At 58.2% G+C, this 20,435-nt stretch overlaps 1 protein-coding gene across 3 annotated transcripts in view; it reads right to left on the reverse strand.

The window, feature by feature from the left end:
* The window catches only part of B4GALNT4 (beta-1,4-N-acetyl-galactosaminyltransferase 4), a 120,372-nt gene that overhangs the window by 26,267 nt on the left and 73,670 nt on the right, over positions 1-20,435 (reverse strand). The window contains exons 3-8 of one of the 3 annotated variants that reach the window (XM_034770472.1): positions 16,240-16,350; positions 10,009-10,104; positions 9,395-9,485; positions 8,006-8,106; positions 6,438-6,505; positions 1,860-1,938 (exon numbers count right to left, since the gene is read on the reverse strand). In XM_034770472.1, the coding sequence (XP_034626363.1) occupies positions 1,860-1,938; positions 6,438-6,505; positions 8,006-8,106; positions 9,395-9,485; positions 10,009-10,104; positions 16,240-16,350 (546 nt within the window). Of the gene's footprint in view, positions 1-1,859; positions 1,939-4,990; positions 5,099-6,437; positions 6,506-8,005; positions 8,107-9,394; positions 9,486-10,008; positions 10,105-16,239; positions 16,354-20,435 lie in introns of those variants that run through there. The other 2 variants (XM_034770471.1, XM_034770473.1) reach the window with 2 other exon arrangements.

Here is a 20,435-nt window from a genome sequence, read left to right on the forward strand (position 1 = left end):
TAAGGCCTTGGCTACACTTACCCGGTAGTTCGACGGCTGGAAATCGAACTTCTGGGTAAGTGTAGCCAAGGCCTTAAATTAATGAAGGTTTTGCGTGCCAGACCGGAACCCCAGACTGGCAGTGGGCTGAGCTGCTCAGCCTGCTGCCAGCTGGGGCCCCAGCCACTGGCCCCACTCAGCCCGCTGCCAGCCCGTGTTCCATCCATCCAGGCCAGGACCCTGGCTGGCAGCAGCGTGCCGCTAAAAATCAGCCTGCGTGCCACCTTTGGCACGCGTGACGCAGGTTGCCGACCCCTGGTCTAGAACTTTGTAGTGTTCTGTCTGCACACATTTAACTCCAGTGCTAATAAACACTGTGGAGAAAGGAAGCCTCTGCTGCACCCAGGGAGGCTAGAATCACAGGGCCACAGGCTCAGCTGGCGTCACGCCACTGGGGTGACTGAATTACACCCACTGAAGTCTGGCTCTAGGAGGCTAGAGATGGGCGAGACCTATTAGAGCGTGCCGTGCCATCCCATCCCTTCCAGCCAAGGCAGGATTATCCCCCTCCAGCAATTCTATCAGTGCTTCAGCCAGCCGAGTGCGAATGGTCTCAGTGGAGGAGTCCCCCCGTTTTGCCACAGTCAAACAGGGCGTCTGCACTAGCCAGCCCTTGGGCCCTTTTGCCTTTTGGGGAGGGGCTGACAAGCGACAGCTTTACCCACATCCCTGCCAAAGGCCTGAGACGCCCCCCTCTGAGTCATGCCGGGCAGCAGGCAGCGCCTGTGAGGGCAGCACACATAGCTCACAAGCACCCTCCCGAGGCAGCAAGGCTGGCTAGGAGCCTTCTTTATTGAAAGGGGAGGATGGGCTCTGTGGACTCAGTGACTCCCCCTCGGGCAGAGCCAGGCCAGCCTCCCATGTGCTGCTGCAAAGCCCCTCTGCAGCCATCGGGGTTTGAACTGGATGAGGTGGGAGTAGGGAATTTGGAGGAGAGATTGGGGCAGGGGCAGGGACAGGGACCCCCCGAGGACACACTGGGCTCCAGCAGCCCCCTCCCTGCTCCACCCTGAGCCTGCAGAGACTTCAGGCCAGCTCGAGGTGCGGAGAACCTGATCATCAGCAGTGATGAGCAGCTGCCGATCCCACCGGCATCAGCCAGAGACACGGGTGATCAGTGCTGCTGAGAACCAGGCTTTGGGCCTCTCTTGCTGAGCCCCTGAATCAGGAGCCATCTCTGGAAGATTTGGCCCTGATGCCCTGCAGCATCTCACCCAGGAGAAGGCTGGGGCAGTACATTGCAATGCCACAAAGAGATGCCAGCCATGCACCATGTCCAAGGAGGATGCCCTGCCTGGAACACACTAAGCATGCAAAGACGGGGACAGCAAACAACAGGTGAGGATCATCTCTAGGGAAAGCTCCAGGGAGAGACAGGAGCCACAGGGGGCCCAGGAGGGTAGATGAAGCGGGAGGTCAGGGATCTGCCTGGGGGAATCTACAGGGTATAGACACAAGTAAGCGGGCAGGGGATGCACTCCAGGGCTGCAAGGAAGAGATGGTGGGGGCTGGGGCTCAGGCCTCCCACAGCTTTTCTCTGGGCTGAAGTTGGAGGTGTGCGGTGGGGAATGGGGGATTCAACTGCAGGTTTCCCATTCTCCTCTGGCAAATCTTCACCCTTGGAACAGATCCAAGTTGAGGCTTTGGCAAGGAAAGTAGCAGAGCCCAGCCAGGGGATGGAGACTACCCGGGGATGCGCTCTTGACTCTTAGGCATTTCTCCGAAGGTAAGCGGCTGAGCCCCATGGCCGTGAGAGCCGGGGCCTGGCTAAGCCAGCACCACAGAGCAAGCCTGGCAGGGACCAACCCGAGATTACTCACGCCTACTTCCACGTGGTCCGACCCGCGGTCATCCTGCTTGTGGAGGAGCTCAAAGTAATAGCGTCTGGAGGACATGAGGCTGCACGAGAGGGAGAGAGGCTGGTTAGGAACCAGTGACCCTGACAAGGGTCTTCTAGCCCTCCCTCCTGGGGTGGGGAGCCCTCTGGCCCCAGAAGGCTGGTTCCAGGAGTGGGGGAGTACAGACAGTCGGAGGGGGCGGTAGCCTTATGCCGAGGGGTTTTATGGCGGGCTGGGAGATGAGTGTGTGGGGCAGTTCCCTCAACCCCACTGCAAGAGCCTGCTGCACTGTGGTGGAAGCAGCTTTCCCATCACCCAGGCAGAGGAGACCTCTCCTGCACGGGACAAGTCGACAGGGCTAGCCCGACAGGTCCTGGTGGGATTTCACAGGGGGCGTGAAGGAGCTGTGCCCGCTTCCCAGCTCTCCTCCCCACCTCCCGGGATGGCCCCCGCACAGCCCCCTGTCCCAGACACGCATTGTCCCTCCCAAGCAAGCCTTTGGCCAAGGGTCACAAATGGATCTTCCCAGCTCGCTCTCCCCCTGGGGCTGGGCCATGAGGAGCAGCTGCCAGAGCACCACGGCTATGCGAGATGCCTAGGTTCCTCTCGCTGCCACTGGGCATGGAGCGGGAAGCTCGCTCTGATAGGTGCTCACAAAACCCCTCTGCTATTGCCTTTCTGCTCACCCTGACACCTCCTGGCTTACCACAGGGCAGCGTGGAGAAGGCTTCCCTGACACACAGTACCCCCAGCTCATCCCAGCAGGGATACCCTCACTAGCCGAAGCCTGCGTGGCGGGGATCCAACTGCTGCTACAGGTTACAATGACTGAGTCTGCTGCCTCTCTCATATACCCGGGGCCTGTGCCTGGGTTTCAGCCTCCTGGCTGCTCCTGGCGCGGGAGGGGGAGATTGACATGCTGTTTCCTCTCTGGGCTCTGGGAGACACGAAGTGATGCTGTCAAGCTGCAGGCATTCTGCAAACAACCGTTCTGGAGGGAGTGGAGGGGGGTGGCGTTGTGGGCGATGGGGGAAGGGAGGATACGAGGACACAGGAGGGGGATGGGGAAGAGAGAGCACTGCTGACAGCTCCACTCAGGCGACAGCAGACCCTGCGCCGAGCCTGCTGCTCTCTCAGTGCTGCCTGTCAGTCCCCAGCAGCGAGCTGAACGCTCCCTCCCCACTTCCTGGGGGCTGCATGGCATGCTGCCATGGGAACCCTGCCCAGTGCCCAGCGAGGGGAGTGCTGTCTGCCTGGATGGTGTGAGTCAGGGCCAGGGCCTGGCTCGCATTGCAAATGCCCTGCCTCTATGCTGTGGGAAGTGCTGGGAGGGAAGCCAGGCTGGCATCTCCTAGCCCACCCACTGCCCCGGGGCCCAGAGACGCCCCACGGACAGGAGAGGGGGCTTGTGGCCCCAACCCCTCAGCGTTCAGGCAGCAGCCATGGGAGCACTAACCCCGGCTACTAGTGTTCAAATGCAAGGGTGGAAAGAGACCACCGGAGACCTGCCCCCACCCTCGGCAGGCTCCGACTGGAGGGAAACAGATGGACAAGCAGCCCCACGGTAGCTGCCTCCGACGGGCATTTGGTGACCCCATCGTGTAACACCTCTGAGGGCCTGAGCTTCAGCAGCTGCAAGGCCAGGCTGGGGAGAGGGATTAGGGCGCTGGGCAGGGCTGTGGCCCCCCGGGAGGGACACCAATGCCTCTGCCTTCTGGCTAGGATCATACAGGAGCAGTTTCCTGCAGCTCCTTGTGCCAGGGCAGGGGCCCTGCACGCTGCCTGGGAGAGACTGCGGTGGCAGACTGGGATTGCAGGACAGGGCGAGGCACGTGGAGGTGTGGAGGCTGTGGGCCAGTTCTCTCACTTCCAGGGATACACAGTTCCTCTGGATGACGCCAAGCACGCACTGGGGCCCAGACATTTCAGAGAGTGAGGCTGCCAAGCTAGCAACCTCTGCTAAGGGGGGTTCCTGGACTGGAGTAGCAGGGGACGCTGCACTAGGAGATGGAGTCCACTGGCAGAGCCACGTGGGGCCCGGAGCGGGGCTAGCAGGGGGCTGAGGTCCACTGCGTAGGGGTAGTAAGCAGAAGCCAGCATTACCCAACTCTGCCACGTAGGTGACTGTGACACCCAGGAAGTTAGCAGCGGGCCTGGTGCGGTCGCTGTGAGAACAGCGCATTACCATGCATCGCCAGCTAACGCAGCCCAGAAATATCTGACCTCCCCTGGCTTTGTTTGAGTGCAACATGCTGCTCTGATTTCCCCTGAGCGCTCCGGGAGATCTCGCTCTCATGGCTCCAGGCTGGCCAGCCTCCCATCAGCTGGGTGTAATCGTGTGTGGCCTGTGCGCCCGAATGCCCCTGCCACCAACACTCCCCTCCCCACTTCTTTCACTGCCATCCTAATTAGATTAAGAGGATCATATTGTCCCCGGCTAATCATCTGCAAGGGCAGCTGCATTGCGTGACACCGGAAGCCTTCCGAGTGAAGGGACTCTGGACTAGTGCCAGGGAGGATGGGGGGGCGGGGGCGAGTAGCAGGGTGCAACCGTTCCTGGGGGGTGGGGGGGGGGGGTGCACATTAGCCCCTTCCCACTGCAGTCCCTGGGAAAGCCCAGGCTGGAGCCCAGCACTGCATTGGGAAGGGCCCCCCACAGGAGCGAGGGCAATAAGATCTGGTATAAAGCAACCTGGCAGATCACCAGTCTGGGGGAAAGGGGGTAACACACTCCTAAGCCCTTAGGTTTATTACCTCAGCAGTGGTACAGCTTCCGTGGCCACAGACCATGCTCTATGAACTACGACAAAGGGGCGGGGCTGGCACCACTCCGTTAAACCAGAGGAGCTCTTCCCTTTCTCCCCTCCCTCAGGAAAAATGAGACGTGTCTTTGGACTGTGGAACTCATTGCCACAGGGTGTCGTTGAGGCCAAACCCTTAGCAAGACGGAGACCAGGCCTTTACGTGGATCCAGGATATCCAAAGCTCTAATACTAAGAGGGGGCTCTGGAAAGGAGGTGAAGCTTCTTGCTTCAGGGCTTACGCTAACCTCTAGCTATTAGGGGTTAGGATGAGACATTCAAAGGGGGCCAGATTAGCCCAAATCTGCCTACTGTGGGGTTTCCTGCATCTTCTTCTGCAGCATCTAGTGCTGGTCACAGGCCGGTGGACTAGAAGGGCCTGGGTCCGCCCCAGTCTGGCTCCCTGCGTTGCTGTCAGTACTGTCAGAGAGCAGAGTTAACAGCAGGGAGATCTATTCAGGTGAAATTAAAAGACAGGAGAAGAGCCAAACACCTGATGCTACAAATCAAGCATTCCCAGGCTAGGAAGGACGGTCTTGTGGTTAGAGAACAGGCCGGGAGCCGGGACTCCTGGGTTCTATTCCTGGCTCGACTTCCCTTCCCTGTGGCTCAGGTCTCCCATTTGCAGAGATAATACCTCCCGGGGCAGTTTGTTAGCATCCCCACTGTGCTGGCAGATTCCCAGGCGGGGGGGAGTGCAGATGCAGTACTGTTATGGCACACACAGGGGCCATGAGAAACAGAAGGGCTGGAAGGAACTCACAGCGGGCTGCTACCAAAGCGGCAGTAGAGAGGCTTGTCATGCCAGGGAAGGGGACATTCAGAGTGCGGGGTGTGGTTGGATCTGTTGCCCCTAACACAGGGGTACCAGACTGTGAAGCCCATTTATCCCCACAGTGCACCCCACACCACATGCTGAAATTAAAAGAGAGGCCACTGGCCCCGCTGAACTCAGGGGGGTTTGCGGGGGCCCAGCACCTCCACAAACAGGGCTACCCGTGCCTATTGGATCCTGGCAGCCTTCCCTACTAGCTCCACCAACAGCTAATGGGGGAGGCTGCTTGGGCTGCCCCCGGCCCCAGCAGAGGAGCAGTGCTGGCCAGCTGCCTGCATGGCCCATGGCCAGGCCTGGTTTGGGTGGTTCTGCCCTGCAGGCAGGGTCCCTGCTAGAATCCTTCCTGCATCTGGACGGATTCCCTCTTGCTTTTGCTGGGCTCCCTCCTCCTGCCTCCTTGCCAGAGGAGGATGCTCCCCCTGATGCTGCCGGAGAGGGGTTGGGGCTGACTCATGGAAGCCGTCAGCTCCGGGAGCTCTAGTGCAGAACAGAGCGAGCGTGGCTGTGACATGGAGCTGGAGGAAAGGACCACCCCCCCAGCCCAGGCGCTAATGCGCTGCCTGACAGCGAGCTGATGGAGCAGGCAGAGACAAGCCAGAATAGAGCTGTTAGCTCCAGCTAAAGCCATGTCGACAAGCAGCGTGCACGGGTGGCGGGAGAGGAACCCCTCACTGACACAGCAGGACATGGGTTGGTGGGTGGGTGTGGGGGAGATGGACACAAGGGGCAGGGAAGCAGGGCCAGATGGGAGGGGGAAGGAAGGGAGCGACGGGGCAGAGGTGATGGGGAAAACAAGGGAGTGGGGCTGGAGGTGGGCTTTGCTTGCTGTACACTGCCCCATTCCCCCATCCCTCTCCGGGACCCTGCTGGGGCTGAAGCTGGGCAAGGAAAGGACCAAGCGGGCGCAGGGAGGGTCCCACCTACCGGATAGGTTTGGAGACTTGAGAGCTGAACTTGGTGAATTCCCCTGGAGCCGTCCACTCGGAGCCCAGCTGGCGGGGGAGAGAGAATGCATGAGAGCTCACTCTAACCAGCTGGCGGGAGCATGCCAAGGCGGGGCCGGGGGGCCTGAGGGAGCTCTAGCCCCAAAGGCAGCACCCAGGGGACTTGGTGGCCCGTGTGCCCATTCCCCAGCTGCTTTATTATCACCACCATCTAGCTGTGTTCGGACAGGGCCTGGGAACCTGGCCAGGGATCAAGTCCCCTCCATGCTCACTGCTGCGCTCCATGAGCTCCTAACATCAGACAGGATGTTACCCGCTAGCTCTCCCTTGCCACGTCTCCGTGCAGAATGAGCGTCACAGACAGGGGCTCCATGCAGGCTCAGGTAGCGTCAGCACAGGCAGCGTTCGCTCCCTCGAGAGCCAGCAGAGACCGTTCCAGGCCCCCAACAGAGGCAGCACCAGACCTGTCCTGCTTAGAGGGACAGCAGAACTCCCCTGCCTCACAGAGGAGCATGGCTGAGTATTGGCTATGCACATGCACAAGGGCTTCAGGCCGTACACTAATCACCCACTGGGAGAAATTAGGACAACAGCTATGGCTGGGGGGTGGGGAGGGAGATGGTCCCACATCTGCCTACTGTGGGGTTCTTGCACCTTCCATGGAAGCAGCTGGTGCTGGCCACTGTTGGAGAGCGGACATGGGACTGGATGGACCCTTGATCTAAAACAACCCAGCCGTTCCTAAGACACCAGCGAAGCCTCACATCTGGTATAATTGATAGGGGTTCTTGCACACCCACTGTCGGCTGTTGTGGAGCCATTACGGCGGAGGTGAGATTTAAGAAGAGATTTGAAAAACAAAGTTGCCTGTGCGTATGACAGCCATTGCCATGAGCTCCTAATGGCACTCCTTACCCTATGTATCTTCCCAGGGCATGAAGCCTGAGCCGAGCGAGAGCACGATTTCCAATCCACGGCCGGAGAGTTATTAAAGGGCAAACCCCCAAATGTTTCCAGGAAGGGGAAGAAAAGCCCCCTGTCCCCAGAATTTCCTTATTCGCCTGAACAGCTGGCCAGACTCTCTCGCCGGGCTTGCCGCCCAAGAACAGATTCACCCTCCAGGATCAGAGCAAGACAAAGACATTTCAGTCCCAGAGTTTGCGGGACATTTCTAAGGTGAAGAGCACAAGCATTTGATGTGAGAGTGCTGCTTCGGCCCTACTGCAGCGCTGCGGCTGTGACGCAGCACCTGAACACCCACGCATGATGGCGTTTGGTATCCCACGCTCCGGTCGTGACAACGTGGCCTCCAGATGTGATGGTCACAGCTGGATTCACTCATGTTTTCTATGGATCCCACTGGCAATTATCCCAGCTCCATTTGTACTTTAGCATCCCAGCTCAGGCTTCTCCTCTCCCAACAGATGGCATTGTTTGCAGGGAGATAATAAAGAGCGTCGCCACCCAGAGGGATGAGCCCAGGAGCGTTCACTGCATAGGCTGAGTGCTGCCAGGGGGATAGAGAAGTAGTTGAGCGGTGATCTGTACCTTGCCCACAAATGCCATCAGCCGGGCATTGGCTGGGATCTCATCAGAGCTGAGCCAGAACTCCGAGTTGTCGTCCGATGCTACGGAAAATTGGAAGTCCCCTGTGGAGCAAGGAAGAACGTAGTCATTAGTAGAAGACCATAAGAATGGCCATACTGGGTCAGACCAATGGCCCATCCAGCCCAGTATCCTGTCTTTCAACAGTGCCAGATGCTTCAAAGGGAATGAACAGAACAGGGCAATTATTGAGTGATCCATCCCTTGTTGTCCAGGCCCAGCTTCTGGCAGTCAGAGGCTTAGGGACACCCGAGCGTGGGGTTGCGTCTCTGACCATCTTGGCTAATAGTTATTGAAGTACCTCTCCCTCCAGGAACTTCTGTCTTTTTTTTTTTTTTTTTTTTTTTTTGAATGCAGTTATACTTTTGGCCTTCACAAAATTTCCTGGCTATGAGTTGCCCAGGTAGACTGTGTGTTGTGTGAAGAACTACTTCCTTATGCTTGTTTTAAGGCTATTAATTTCATTGTGTGACACCTCATTCTTGTGTTATGGGAAGGGGTAAATGACACCTCTTTATTCACTTTCTCCACACCAGTCACAATTTTATAGACCGCTAGCATATTCCTCCCTTAGTCGTCTTTTTTCCAAGCTGAACAGTCCCGGTCTTTTTAATCTCTCCTCATACGGAAGCTGTTCCAGACCCCTAATCACTTTTGTTGTCCTTCTCTGTATTTTTTCCAATCCTAATATATCTTTTTTGAGATGGGGTGACCAGAGCAACAATGGAGCAAAGTAGCAGCAGCTGCCCCTGACGAGAATCCCCAAGACCCACAGGTTACAGTGTGGAACAGCGGCAGGTGAGCAGGGGTGATGGATGTTCCACGCACTGCGGGACAACGGGTAGGTGGGGTGATGATGGTGGCTGGGTCGCAACACCCATGTAACTCGCTATGTTAGGGTCCCTGCCGGAGCGCTCTCAAGCTACGCTGCTGTCCCGGGAGGGATCGGAGGTTGCTCATGCGGGCAGGGGACTGGACTTGATGACCTCTCGAGGTCCCTTCCAGTCCTAGAATCTATGAATCACTGTACCTCAGAGCCATCTGGGCTATTGGTAGTGGTGGTGGTGGTGGGGAGAGCCGGGGGGTAGTGGTATGGGATCCCTGCAGCTACACAGCTGCTCCTGCCTTGGGCCTGCGAGTGAGCAGGGGGCGTAGCTTTACGGAGCTCCCTGAAGCTGCATGAATAATCTCAGGCTCTCTTCTGGTCTTCAAACCTAGCAGTCTATGAACACCCCTGCCCGAGAGATGGGCAAGGTGAAAGGTAAGAGGCAGTGGTTCTGTGCAGCCCCCCCAGCTCAGCCCTTATAGGTGAGGGGCAAGGGAGATGCTCACCATCCTTGAAGGGGTGGATGTACCCGAAGATCCGCAGCCCGTAATTCTTCCACTTGGGTGACACAGCCAGCTTCTTCACCGTGGTGCGGGTCTGCACGCACCGGGAATGAGGGAGAGAGAGAGCGCGCACGCGCAGGGACACGTCACACCCTGGCCTTGCTCTGGGCCATGTCACACTAGCACCCACGCTCCTCGGGGAGGCAGGGGAGTGTGCCCCCAGCCCTGCCTCCGCCCCACTGCCCCACCCTGCTCCGCGGGGTCCCTAGAGAGGGTGAAATTCCACTGCCAGGGCAGGGACCTCGGACCCACTTCAGTCCCACACCTTTAACACTCCTCATGGGGCTTGAGCGGGCCTCCTGATGGAGGAAAATTCCCCCCAGAGAGAGGTCCCATGGATCCCACAGGAGTTATCTGTCCAGGATTGGTCCCTAGGGGATCCCTGACTCACAGGCTCCACCCCCACTGCAATGGGCTTTGGGTCAGGCCCTCAGGAATCCAAATGCTCTGGCAGAAATAAAGGTACCGGTCAGAGCAGATCAGCCAGTGACCCCCAGCCAAGCCAAGGGGAAGGGAGGGACGGCGCGGCCGCGGCGCAGCGAGGGGCCTGTACTCACGTGGGGAAAGAGCGGGAAGTGCAGGTTCTTCCTCAGGTGCCTCACGGCCCCTCCGCACCAGTCCTCGAAGACGTGCAGGTTCGCCTTCCCCTTGTACTGCAGAATGAACAGCCCCCACGGGGGCATGAGAGTGCTTCCCGGGCCGGGCCCCTACCCCCCACGGGGGTGAGAGAGCACTTCCTGGCCTGGGCCCCCACCCCCCACGAGGGCGTGAGAGCGCTTCCTGGGCTGGGCCCCCACCCCCTACGGGCTTACGTGAACCTCCCCGTCACTGACCAAAGACCATGCCCAAATCCCACCGGAGGCCGTGGGGAGATTCCCACGGGTGCTGGATCAGCCCCCCTACACCAGGGGGCTCAGAGAGCCGCACGACACCACAGCAAGGCTGGGGTCAGCACGCCGGGAGGGGAGTAGCTCAGGGGGCCGTGGAAGGGAAGGAGGTGCGTAGCCTTGTAGCACATGCTCCCCCTGTGCCGGGTGGTGTTCCAGGGGAAACGTGGGTGCAGGTTGCTGTTTTTCTGGGGCGTTGAGTGTTTTTAACATGTTTCCTGCCCGGCCAGCCAGGCTGCACCAGGAGTCAGAGCAGCCCCAGGTTCCTCAGCCAGCCCACCTTACTGCCAGCTCAAAGGAAGATCTGTTTCAGTTCAAGCCACGCCAGCTCCCCAGCCCTGGCGCTGTCTTCAGCCAGTCCCGAGCTCTCCCCAAGGTGCTACGCAGCCATGGCAGGGCACAAATGTACTGGTGGCTCAAACCGGGGCAAATCCCCATGTGACGTTGCACTCCATATGCTTTATAAAAATATGTTTATAAGTATGAATATGATGTAACTGGAATATGCTTTATGCAAAAGGTCTCTTGTAAGGTATCATTACAAAGCTTATAATCTACTGAGTGTGGTCATCCTAGTTGTATGAATGTATCATTCTTGTATCTGAAACTAGGAATATGAAGTATAACTCTGAGGTCCTATTGTAATTACGTAAAGTGTGGGCCATTAATGGTGGTTTAGAATCTTGATGGCTCCCATTGACTAGGACAATTGACTGTAGATGGCTGTTTACTTGCAAGCCTCCACTGTATACATGCGGGCCAGCCCTGGAAGAATGGAGGAGGTCTCACAGGACATGTGAACATGTCACATGATACTGGAATCCATCTTAAACCTGGTGCTTTTCCATTTAGGAGGAGGAGTGGGAACCCAGAGAGAGACAAAGGATTCCTGCCCTGTGTCAAAGCTATAAAAGGGGGTGGAGCAGGACAAAGGGGGTCCCAGTCACGAGAAAACCCCTGCTTTTCACCTAAGATGTCTGCTGGAACTAACAAGGGGAAAGGATTGGGCCCAGACTAGGAAGGAGTCTAATCTGGGAAAGAAGCTTATTGGAACATCTCTGAGGGTGAGATTTACCTGTACTCAGTTTCTTAATGTATTAGGCTTAGACTTGCGTGTTTTGTTTTATTTTGCTTGGTAACTTACTTTGTTCTGTCTGTTATTACTTGTAACCACTTAAATCCTACTTTTTATACTTAATAAAATTACTTTTGTTTATTAGTAAACCCAGAGTAAGTGATTAATACCTGGGGGAGCAAACAGCTGTGCATATCTCTCTATCAGTGTTATAGAGGATGGACAATTTGCGAATTTACCCTGTATAAGCTTTATACAGAGTAAAATGGATTTGGGGTTTGGATCCCATTGGGAACTGGTGTCTGGGTGCTGGAGATAAGTGACCTGCTCAGTGGTTTTCAGTTAAAGCCTGCAGCATTGGGGGCGTGGTTCAGACCCTGAGTCTGTGTTGCAGCAGGCTAGCATATCTGGCTCAACAAGGCAGGGTTCTGGAGTCCCATTCTGGCAGGGAAAATGGGTTCAGAGGTAATCTCAGCTCATCAGGTGAGGGTCCCAAGGGGGTCTCTGTGACCAAACCCATCACACCCCAGTCTACAGCAGGTCTTAGAATCTGGCAGGTCTTAGAAGCCCGCAGATACAGCCAATCCCTGGCTGATGAGAAAGCCAGCTGCCAGGAACGGGCCTAGCACTATATCCTAAATGCCCTAGACACAGCTAAAGCTCCAGAGATCAGAGCCTGACCAGCTGCCCTACTCCTACACCTCTTTCATGGGCTAGCTGGGCCTCTCGGCTAGGGACCCAGGGATTGTTCCATCATTAACCCCCATTTCTTTCCCCTCTGGCTTTGTATTTTTGGCAACCCCCCTCCTGTGAACGTGGGGCGGCCGCCGTCTTGGCCAATACATCAAGGACTCAATTGGGGACCCCCAGAGCTAAAAGGATGAGCCTGAGCTGCAGCTCCCTACCCGGAGCTCATCGCCTACAGATCAGGCACCTGTAAAGCAGACACCGGCGAGCTCCCGTTTACACCCCCAAGCCCAGGCCAAGCAGAGCAGAGGAGCGAGCGAAGCAGAGTTCTCAGCGCCTGGTGGACCTCCTGTCAGCAACCATTGCTAGCGTGTTCCTGGCTGAAATCAGGCGTGTGCGGGGGGGATCCCAGACAGGGGTTCGAAAGGCCAGGATCCATGTGCGGTGGCCATGCTCAGGGAGGGGAGGACACGCAGAGAAGTGGTTGGGAACCCGGGTGCCGTTATTCCCTTTCCAAAGGCTCTGAGGAGAATCCAGTCGTTCCCCAGGGTGGATGCTGGCAGGGAGCAGAGGAGAGATCCGGGGCTGGTGCCGCCCACAGACCAAGAGACCACCCTGCCCATCTCCTCCATGCCCTGGCCTGGAAAGGCCTGCGGTGGGTAGAGCCCAAGAGCTGTGACTGATGAACACCTCTGATGGTCGGATGGCTCATGTCACCGGGGTGGCTCTGAGGCAGGAGAGGGATCCCAGTGTCTGCTGTGGGTTTACTGAGATGGTCGGCCAAGCCCCAAGCACCCTTCATCCCTAACGTGCTGCTGTGGGGCACCCCCCCAGCTGGTGCCCTGGCCCCCACATGCCAGCTGATGGCGGTGACTGCCGCTCCACCGGCCAGGCCCTGCAGCTGGGGAGGAAGGAGAGGGGTGGAGCCAAGGGCAGCTGGAGAGGCAGGAAGGCAGTGACGAAGTGCGGGGAGTCCAGAGATGGGCTCAGAGCCGGATGGGAGGAAAGGGGCCTGTGGGTGACAGGGCTAAGAAACTTCACGGGGTGGCGGGGGCACAGGGGAGGGGCAGGGAGCAGCGTCTCTGGGTAGCGACCCCAGCAGTCTCCAGTCACTCCGCACGGGCACACACTGCCCTGGCCATGCACAGTCCCAGCCCTGGGCGTCTGGGGAGGTTTCGGCATCTGGCAGCACAAGGAGACTGGGAATGGGGGGAGGGGAGACAGGGACCCCTGAGCTGTGCCCTGGAGATCAAAGGGTGCCAGCTAACCACGAGTGCCGGCATAGCCCAGGGCTCCCTCCCCCTTCTCTGGTCCGGTCGGCTGTGCAGTGCCCCCCTCCCCAAGGGCTCGCAGCTCTCCTCCCCGCTGCTGGCTTTCACGTCAGGGCTGCAGTCGGGGTCAAAGCAACTAAGAATTGAGTGCCGGGTCCTAGTCTCCTGGAGCTGCCTCCTCTTGCACTGGAGAAGCCGACTCTCCGGGCTGTCTGTGCGGCAGGGACGCAGCAGGATGATGGACTCCAAGGTCTCGGCTCCCATTAACACAAGCAGTACTATTAATGCCTCCCCTACCGCTCAGGTGCAGCCGGGGGTTCGCTTGCTGCACAGCCCCCGCCCCAGCCGGGGAAGCGTGACCTGGTGATGCTCCACCACTATCTGCCTATCTGCTGCATCGATCACTGCCATGGCTTGCTACCGCCACCTGCTCCCGCACCTGTCCACTCAGCGGCCTCAGAAGAGCATCAGCGGGGAAAAATTCCCTACCAAGAGCCACGCCTGCTCTGCCAACCACCACGCCCTGCCACCAGCCCTGCCAACCGCCATGCCATGCCTGCTCTGCCAACCGCCACGCCCTGCCACCAGCTGTGCCAACCCTGCCATGCCCTGCCAAACACCATGCCCTGCCACACCCTGCCTGCTCTGCCAACCACCATGCCCTGCCACCAGTCGTGCCAACCCTGCCATGCCCTGACACCAGCCATACCAACCCCACCATGCCCTGCCTGCTCTGCCAACCCCCATGCCCTGCCACCAGCCCTGCCAACCGCCATGCCATGCCTGCTCTGCCAACTGCCACACCCTGCCACCAGCCCTGCCATGCCCTGCCTGCTCTGCCAATCTCCAGGCCCTGCCACCAGCCATGCCAACCCCACCATGCCCTGCCTGCTCTGCCAACCACCCCACCATGACCTCCCACCAGCCATGCCAACCACCACACCCTCCCACCAGCCATGCCAACCCAGCCGTACCAACCCTGCCATGCCTTCCCACCAGCCATGCCAACCACTACGCCCTGCCGCCAGCCATACCAACCCCACCAGCCGTGTCAATCCCACCATGCTCTCCCACCAGCCATGCCAACTGCCACACCCTGCCAACAGCCACACCCTTCCTGCTCTAACAGCCATGCCCTCCCACCAGCTGTGCCAAACACCCTGTCCTGCCAATAGTCACACCCCACCATCTCTAACAACCACGCCATGTGCCATGTCCCTAGAACTCCACCAACCACACCCTGCCAACAGCCATGCCACGCCGACTCTACCAATGCCCACCACCACCACGGCACCAGCAGTGCCAACTCCTACGCCCTGCCAGTAGCCACACCCCGCCAGCTGTAACAACCACTTCACATGCTACGCCCCTACAGCTTCACCAACCACACCCTGCCAATAGCCATGCTCCTCAGCTCTGCTAACAACCACACCATGTGCTATGCCCCTACAGCTTCACCAACTATGCCCTGCAATGAGCCATGCCGTGCCCACTCTGCCAACCGCCACATTGCACCAGCTCTGCCAACAACCACCCCACTACAGCGCTGCCAACCACACTGGGCCTTCGATGCCCACTGAACCGCAGCTGTGGCACAGAACAGGGCTTTTTGCCACGCACCAATGAGCAATAATCCCCAAACTGAGCTGTCGCCGTCTGGGAATCTGCAGGGGAGGTGCCCACTTGGTTTGCTTGGGGGATCAGGCGTGGGGATGCTCCCACACCCCAGGCAACGGCTGCCCTCTCCTGCAGTGCTGCCATCCCAGAAGGTTTGCTTCCCCTCACAGCTCCCGGGACCGGGTGGAACCAGAAACTAGTCCACTTTGGCCCTTACGCCTGTGGGGTTACTGCCACGCTTGCGATCCAGGGCCAGTCCTCCATCGGGGTAACCTGGCTGGATGAGGATCTGACCCACGATATCTGGGAGCAGCAGAGACCGGCAAGGTGAGCCCACTCCCCTCTCAATGGGGCGTCTGCACAGATGCCAGCCACAGCACCCCACCATGTCACAGCATGCTGATCTGCAGCCCCGGTCGCTCTCTCCAGGTTCTAGGAGCTCCCCACAGAGGCCTCGCACCCAGGACCGCAGCCAGCTCTCAGGCAACAGGGCTTCGTTACATCCACCAAACCCATTGCAGGACTGGGAACTAACCTCCCGGGGCATCTAACAGGTAATTGGATCTGGTCCCGGAGCAGAGCCCACCACACAGCACAGCAGCCTGGGCTCTCTGCACCGATGGTGCTCGCTCAACTGAGAGATGCAGTCATTTGGGAGCAGCTTCCCGTCCTTGGTGTGATCAAAACACAGCCTCCACCCGGGGAGCAGCTCTTACACCCCCACCTCCCGAGCACTGTGCTAACAAGCCCCTCCCAGCGACAGCCCTGGGACTTGCAGAGATCGCCTCCACTCCCTGCGGCAGAGGCAGCCGAGATGCCGCTGGCATACGGCATGAGCTCATTAGGCAGAGATGCCTGGCACAGGTTTCAGATGATCGGGCCCCGCTGCTGAGCTCTGACCCGAGCCCTGCTCTTACTACTGCTCTGCTGGAGGGCAGCGCAAAGGGGGCCTGGGCCAAGTTGTCTGCTGCCGCGTTTCCTACACCGAGCCATGATGAATGAAGAACTCCACGGCTTCTGCTCTCCCCCAGCTGTGTGGCTGATGCTGTCGCCAGGCCGGGAGCTCATATGCAGGGAGGCCTTGACCCAGCACAATCAGTCAGAGGGGAAGAGCTGTTTGATGATCCTGCAAGTTCTCCAATGCCTCTCCCCCTGTCCCAGCGTCGGCTCCCCAGCTCCCGCACTGTCAGCGAGGACGGCTTTCACCCCCCCGCCCCGACATGCCCCAAAGACGTGCCCTGCCCAGCTCACCTGCTCCTTCCATGGCAGAACACGCTTGGTCACATTCAGCCGGGGGGGCCTCCCGGCTCCATCCGCCCCTGGGCCTCTGGAAAGCCAGCCATCAAAGCCCTGCCCTTCGCCCTGCTGGGAAACCGAGGACAAGGTGAGAGAGCAGAATCCCGGGGAGGGGCCAGGGCAAGAGGAGGAGGGAAAAGGGGTGACATGGATGCCTACCACCCCAACAGGCTTTTCAGTCACCAGGCCCAATTCTCCATGGGTGTCCAGGAGCAGCTGCACTCAGTGGAGTGGGACTGCTTTCCACCAGCAGAGCTTTTGGCCCAATGGAGCACTTCCCCGGCCCCTGAAATGCAGCCTCCTCCTGAGGCGATGCTGCACGGCGGCTCAGGGCAGGCGGCGAAGACGAATCCCGTCTCCAGTGGGGGAATGTCAGGCTGGTTAATTGGAACGACCCCAGCGGGGACGCTGGCAGGGCTGACTCATTTGCCAGAAGGGCCAGGGGATCTAAACATCTCTTGTGAGCTGCCAGCACCCAGGCGATGGGCCTGGGGGCCATTCTGTGACCCGGCAGGAAGCCCTGTGCGTGCGGGAGAGCAGAGAATTTTCCTGTCTAACCCAGAGATGGCCCCCGGTGCCTGTCCCGGCGCCTCCCCAGCACCCCTAAAAACCCAAACAACGACACAGGACCATTCTTGGGGATCATTTGTATTGCAGCAGCACAGAGAGGCCCGACTAAGGGATCCGGGCCCCACTGAGCCAGGGGCCATGTATCCCCAACAGAGACAGCCCGACTCCACAGAGCTTACAGCCCAAGCATGAGACAAGCATGTCCCTGAACAGGGTGATAACAGCCATGGTGATCTCCGTCATTTCCTCCTCAGCCAGGCGGGAGGGGAGCAGACAGACTGAGCATATTATGCGGGGGGAAGAGAAGGGGTTAAATGTATCCATTAAAGGAAGGGCAGTGCAGTGAGTTGTGCATGCTCTGTACTAGCCGGAGCCATTTCCCAGCTGGTGGCTTTGTTCCTAGTGGCAGGGAAGTTGAGGGAGCAAGGGTAGCTGCCCATAGAGAGGGAGGGGCCGCCCGGGGATGGGAGACTGTGAGCTTAGCGAAACAAGGGACTGGCCAATGGGACCAGGCTTGCTCATTCAAAGTATGGTACTACTGACCATCCCACAGCTGTGTCAGCAGAGGTGGATTTCAAAGCAGGGGCTGGTCAAAGCAGGCGGCTGGAGAAGAGGGCTGCATGGGGAAGATGAATGCAGACGGGGGTGCCCTCTGCTGCCCGCTTTCCTGGCACGTGCAGGGACGAGGCAGAGGGAGGCAGGAGATGAACCAAGCCTGCCCCAATCCTCTTGTGCCATCCGCTCCTCATTACACGGAGACAAATTACCGTGGCGACTGGGGTACTCGAGAAGGAAACAAAGCGCCTCAGCCCATGATAAACGACTCCTTGTCAAGCTCCCCGTCTGGTGGAATTAATTCCCAGCCAGCTGCGCCTAGCGTGGGGAAGGGAGCAGGGACGGAGCCTGGAGCTGCAGACACCCAGCCAGCCCAGGAGCAGCGCTGTTTGGTTCCATGGCAGCTGGGGAAGGGATCTGGCTGGTGAAGTGCGTGGCACAAGCTCGGGGTTGCCCCAGGGGTGAACAGGTCTCTGGTGGGAGCCGCGAGCCTGGGAGCACAGCGAGCGCTGTACCTACGTGCAAATGAAACGTGTGTGCAGGAGGGTGGGGAGACGGGGCCCTGCGGCCCGGGCAGCTCATTACAGGCTCTGGAAAGAAGAGGCTCCATTTGTGGTGTGCAGTAGTGGCGAGAATAGCGGAGGGCGTCATGACAGGGGGTCCCAGCCCTAATTCACAGTAACCCACTGCGCAAACTCGGAAAACTCATTTAACTGCTTGGTGCCTCGGTTTCCCCATCTGTACAAGGGGGAAAGCACAATCCCGACCCCTGCTATCCAGCACTGCGTGAGAGCCCGTCTGATGAGAGGTGCTCTCTGTGTCGCTATATCCACAGGCACAGCCTGACGCTGGCGGATAGCTGCTATTTGATAGACCTCAGGATGGCTCACAGTCTTTGCTGCTCTGGATTTCACCCCCCACTCCAGAGGCGAGCTGTCTGCCAGCAGCAGCACCGGTGAACTTGATCCAGGCACTGGGTGCCGAGAAAGAACAAAAGCCTTGGTCAACCCCAGTAACCGCAGTTACTCTGAGCCCCTCCCGACCCAATCCCAATGTCTCCCGGCAGCGAGTGAAATAAGGGGTGGTCTTGTGTCCTGGAGGCCACAGGAAACTCCCGCAGGATGTGGGATAAGAGGAATGGACTCGGTGGGTGTGAGGGGGACAAGCTCAGAAAAGAGGTGGGGGGCAGAATACTGGTTTCTGAGAGCTACTCTCAAGACATGAATGTGAAGGGGGAGAGCAGGCTGTGAGTGGCATTCACCAGAAGCAGAGCCCAGAGACATCAGCCTGGTCACTCCCCACGTTCTGTAGTTCACTAGTGTAACACCCGTGCAAGGGTATGAGTATGGTGCAATCAGGGCTCCCACATTCCTAGTCGAGCCGTGCGTACAAAGTCTAGTTGGCTTTGGCGAGTGTCACAGGTCCTGCCCCGCAGCACCAGGCCTGGGGGAGGAGAAAGCGTTTCCATCTGCTCCATGTCTCCCTTTTCTCCTACTCGGTCTCCAGCTAGGTCATGTCAGTTTCACAGCACGGCAAGAAACTGATGAGGGCCAGCAGAGCGTCGGGTCCCAGGGCAGCAGGGATCAGAGCGCTGCGGCCTTCGGAAACGGATGCCCCCGTGGGCCGCTGGAGTTCGGGGCTGTAACAGGTAACGTACACCCGGGTCACAGAGACCCAGATGTAGTCATTGATGGAGCACACAAGTTGCTACTCAGGGACTTGTCCTTGAGCAGCTTGGCTGACAGGGAGCTCAAAGCCCAGGGCTGTCAATGAACTCCACAAACATCTTTCCCAAGGCTGAAGGGGCACAAGGAGCCACCTGAGGATTTTTGTGCACAGAGCTATCGATCTCCAAGTCGGGGGGTTGGAGGGTGATAACAATCCCTCATATACAGCCGCATAGCTGGAGAATCAGGAGTTGGTTCTTCTATGACAGACACCTCCAGTCTCTCAGGGCAGCGCACGGTTTCAATAGGGAGGGTTTAACAGCTACTTGAGACACCATCCCCATGCCTGCGCCTTAGCCGAGGCTGGCATCAGATCACTACAAAGGCACTGCTCCTCTGGGACGGTGACCTCCAGGGCCAGACTCAGCTGCTTCCAATCTCAGCTGTTTTCCCTGCTGCCTTGTTCAAAACAATGACTGGTTAGATTTTTGTTTTACTTTAAACCAACATGCACATGTACACCCCCTCCCCCCCGCCCAATCTCCCTTAGAAGGGATTCCACTCAATAATTCCCCATCAGGCAGAGAACCAGCTCCTCCACCATCAAGGCGAATGCTTTGAAAAGCTAAAAAATGGGCTGGTCTATTGGAAACTGAGAGGGGGCAGCTGATAAGAACAAGGATCAATGGTCTCAAGTTGCAGTGGGGGAGATCTAGGCTGGATATTAGGAAAAGCTTTTTCTCTAGGAGGATAGTGAAGCACTGGAATGGGTTACCTAGGGAGGTGGTTGAATCTGCACCCTTAGAGGTTTTTAAGGCCCAGCTTGACAGAACCCTGGCTGGGATGATTTAGTTGGGGTTGGTCCTGTTTTCAGCAGGGTGACCAGATGTCCCAATAAAATCAGGACCGTCCTGCTATTTAGGTGTTTGTCCCGCGTCCCAACCGATCTTTGGTCAGGACACAATTTGTCCTGATATTTCGCTCCGCTGGCAGCGCTGGTTTTTTTGTTTTGTTTTTTTCCTCTGCTGGCAGCACATGGCTTTTTTTTTTGCTCTGCTGGCAGACACCCCCCCCCCCCCCGTCCCCATATTTTTTCCTCCTCTCCTCTGGTCACCCTAGATTGGACTAGATGACCTCCTGAGGTCTCTTCTAACCCTAATCTTCTAGGATTCTATGATCAGTGTCCTCTGGCTGATGCCAATTCCAGCCAGAGATAGACAGGGGCCCTGCTGTAACATCCTGGGCTAATCGGGAGGCTGGGAATCCCAAATGGGAACATTTGCCAATCACAAAGTTAGGGGGGCTCTTTGCTGGCTGGTGAGAGCAGCTGGCTGTGGGCAAAGAGTTAAAAAGGAGCTG

This window comes from Trachemys scripta, chromosome 4 (genome assembly GCF_013100865.1).
Source record: "Trachemys scripta elegans isolate TJP31775 chromosome 4, CAS_Tse_1.0, whole genome shotgun sequence".
Classification (NCBI taxonomy): Eukaryota; Metazoa; Chordata; order Testudines; family Emydidae; genus Trachemys; species Trachemys scripta.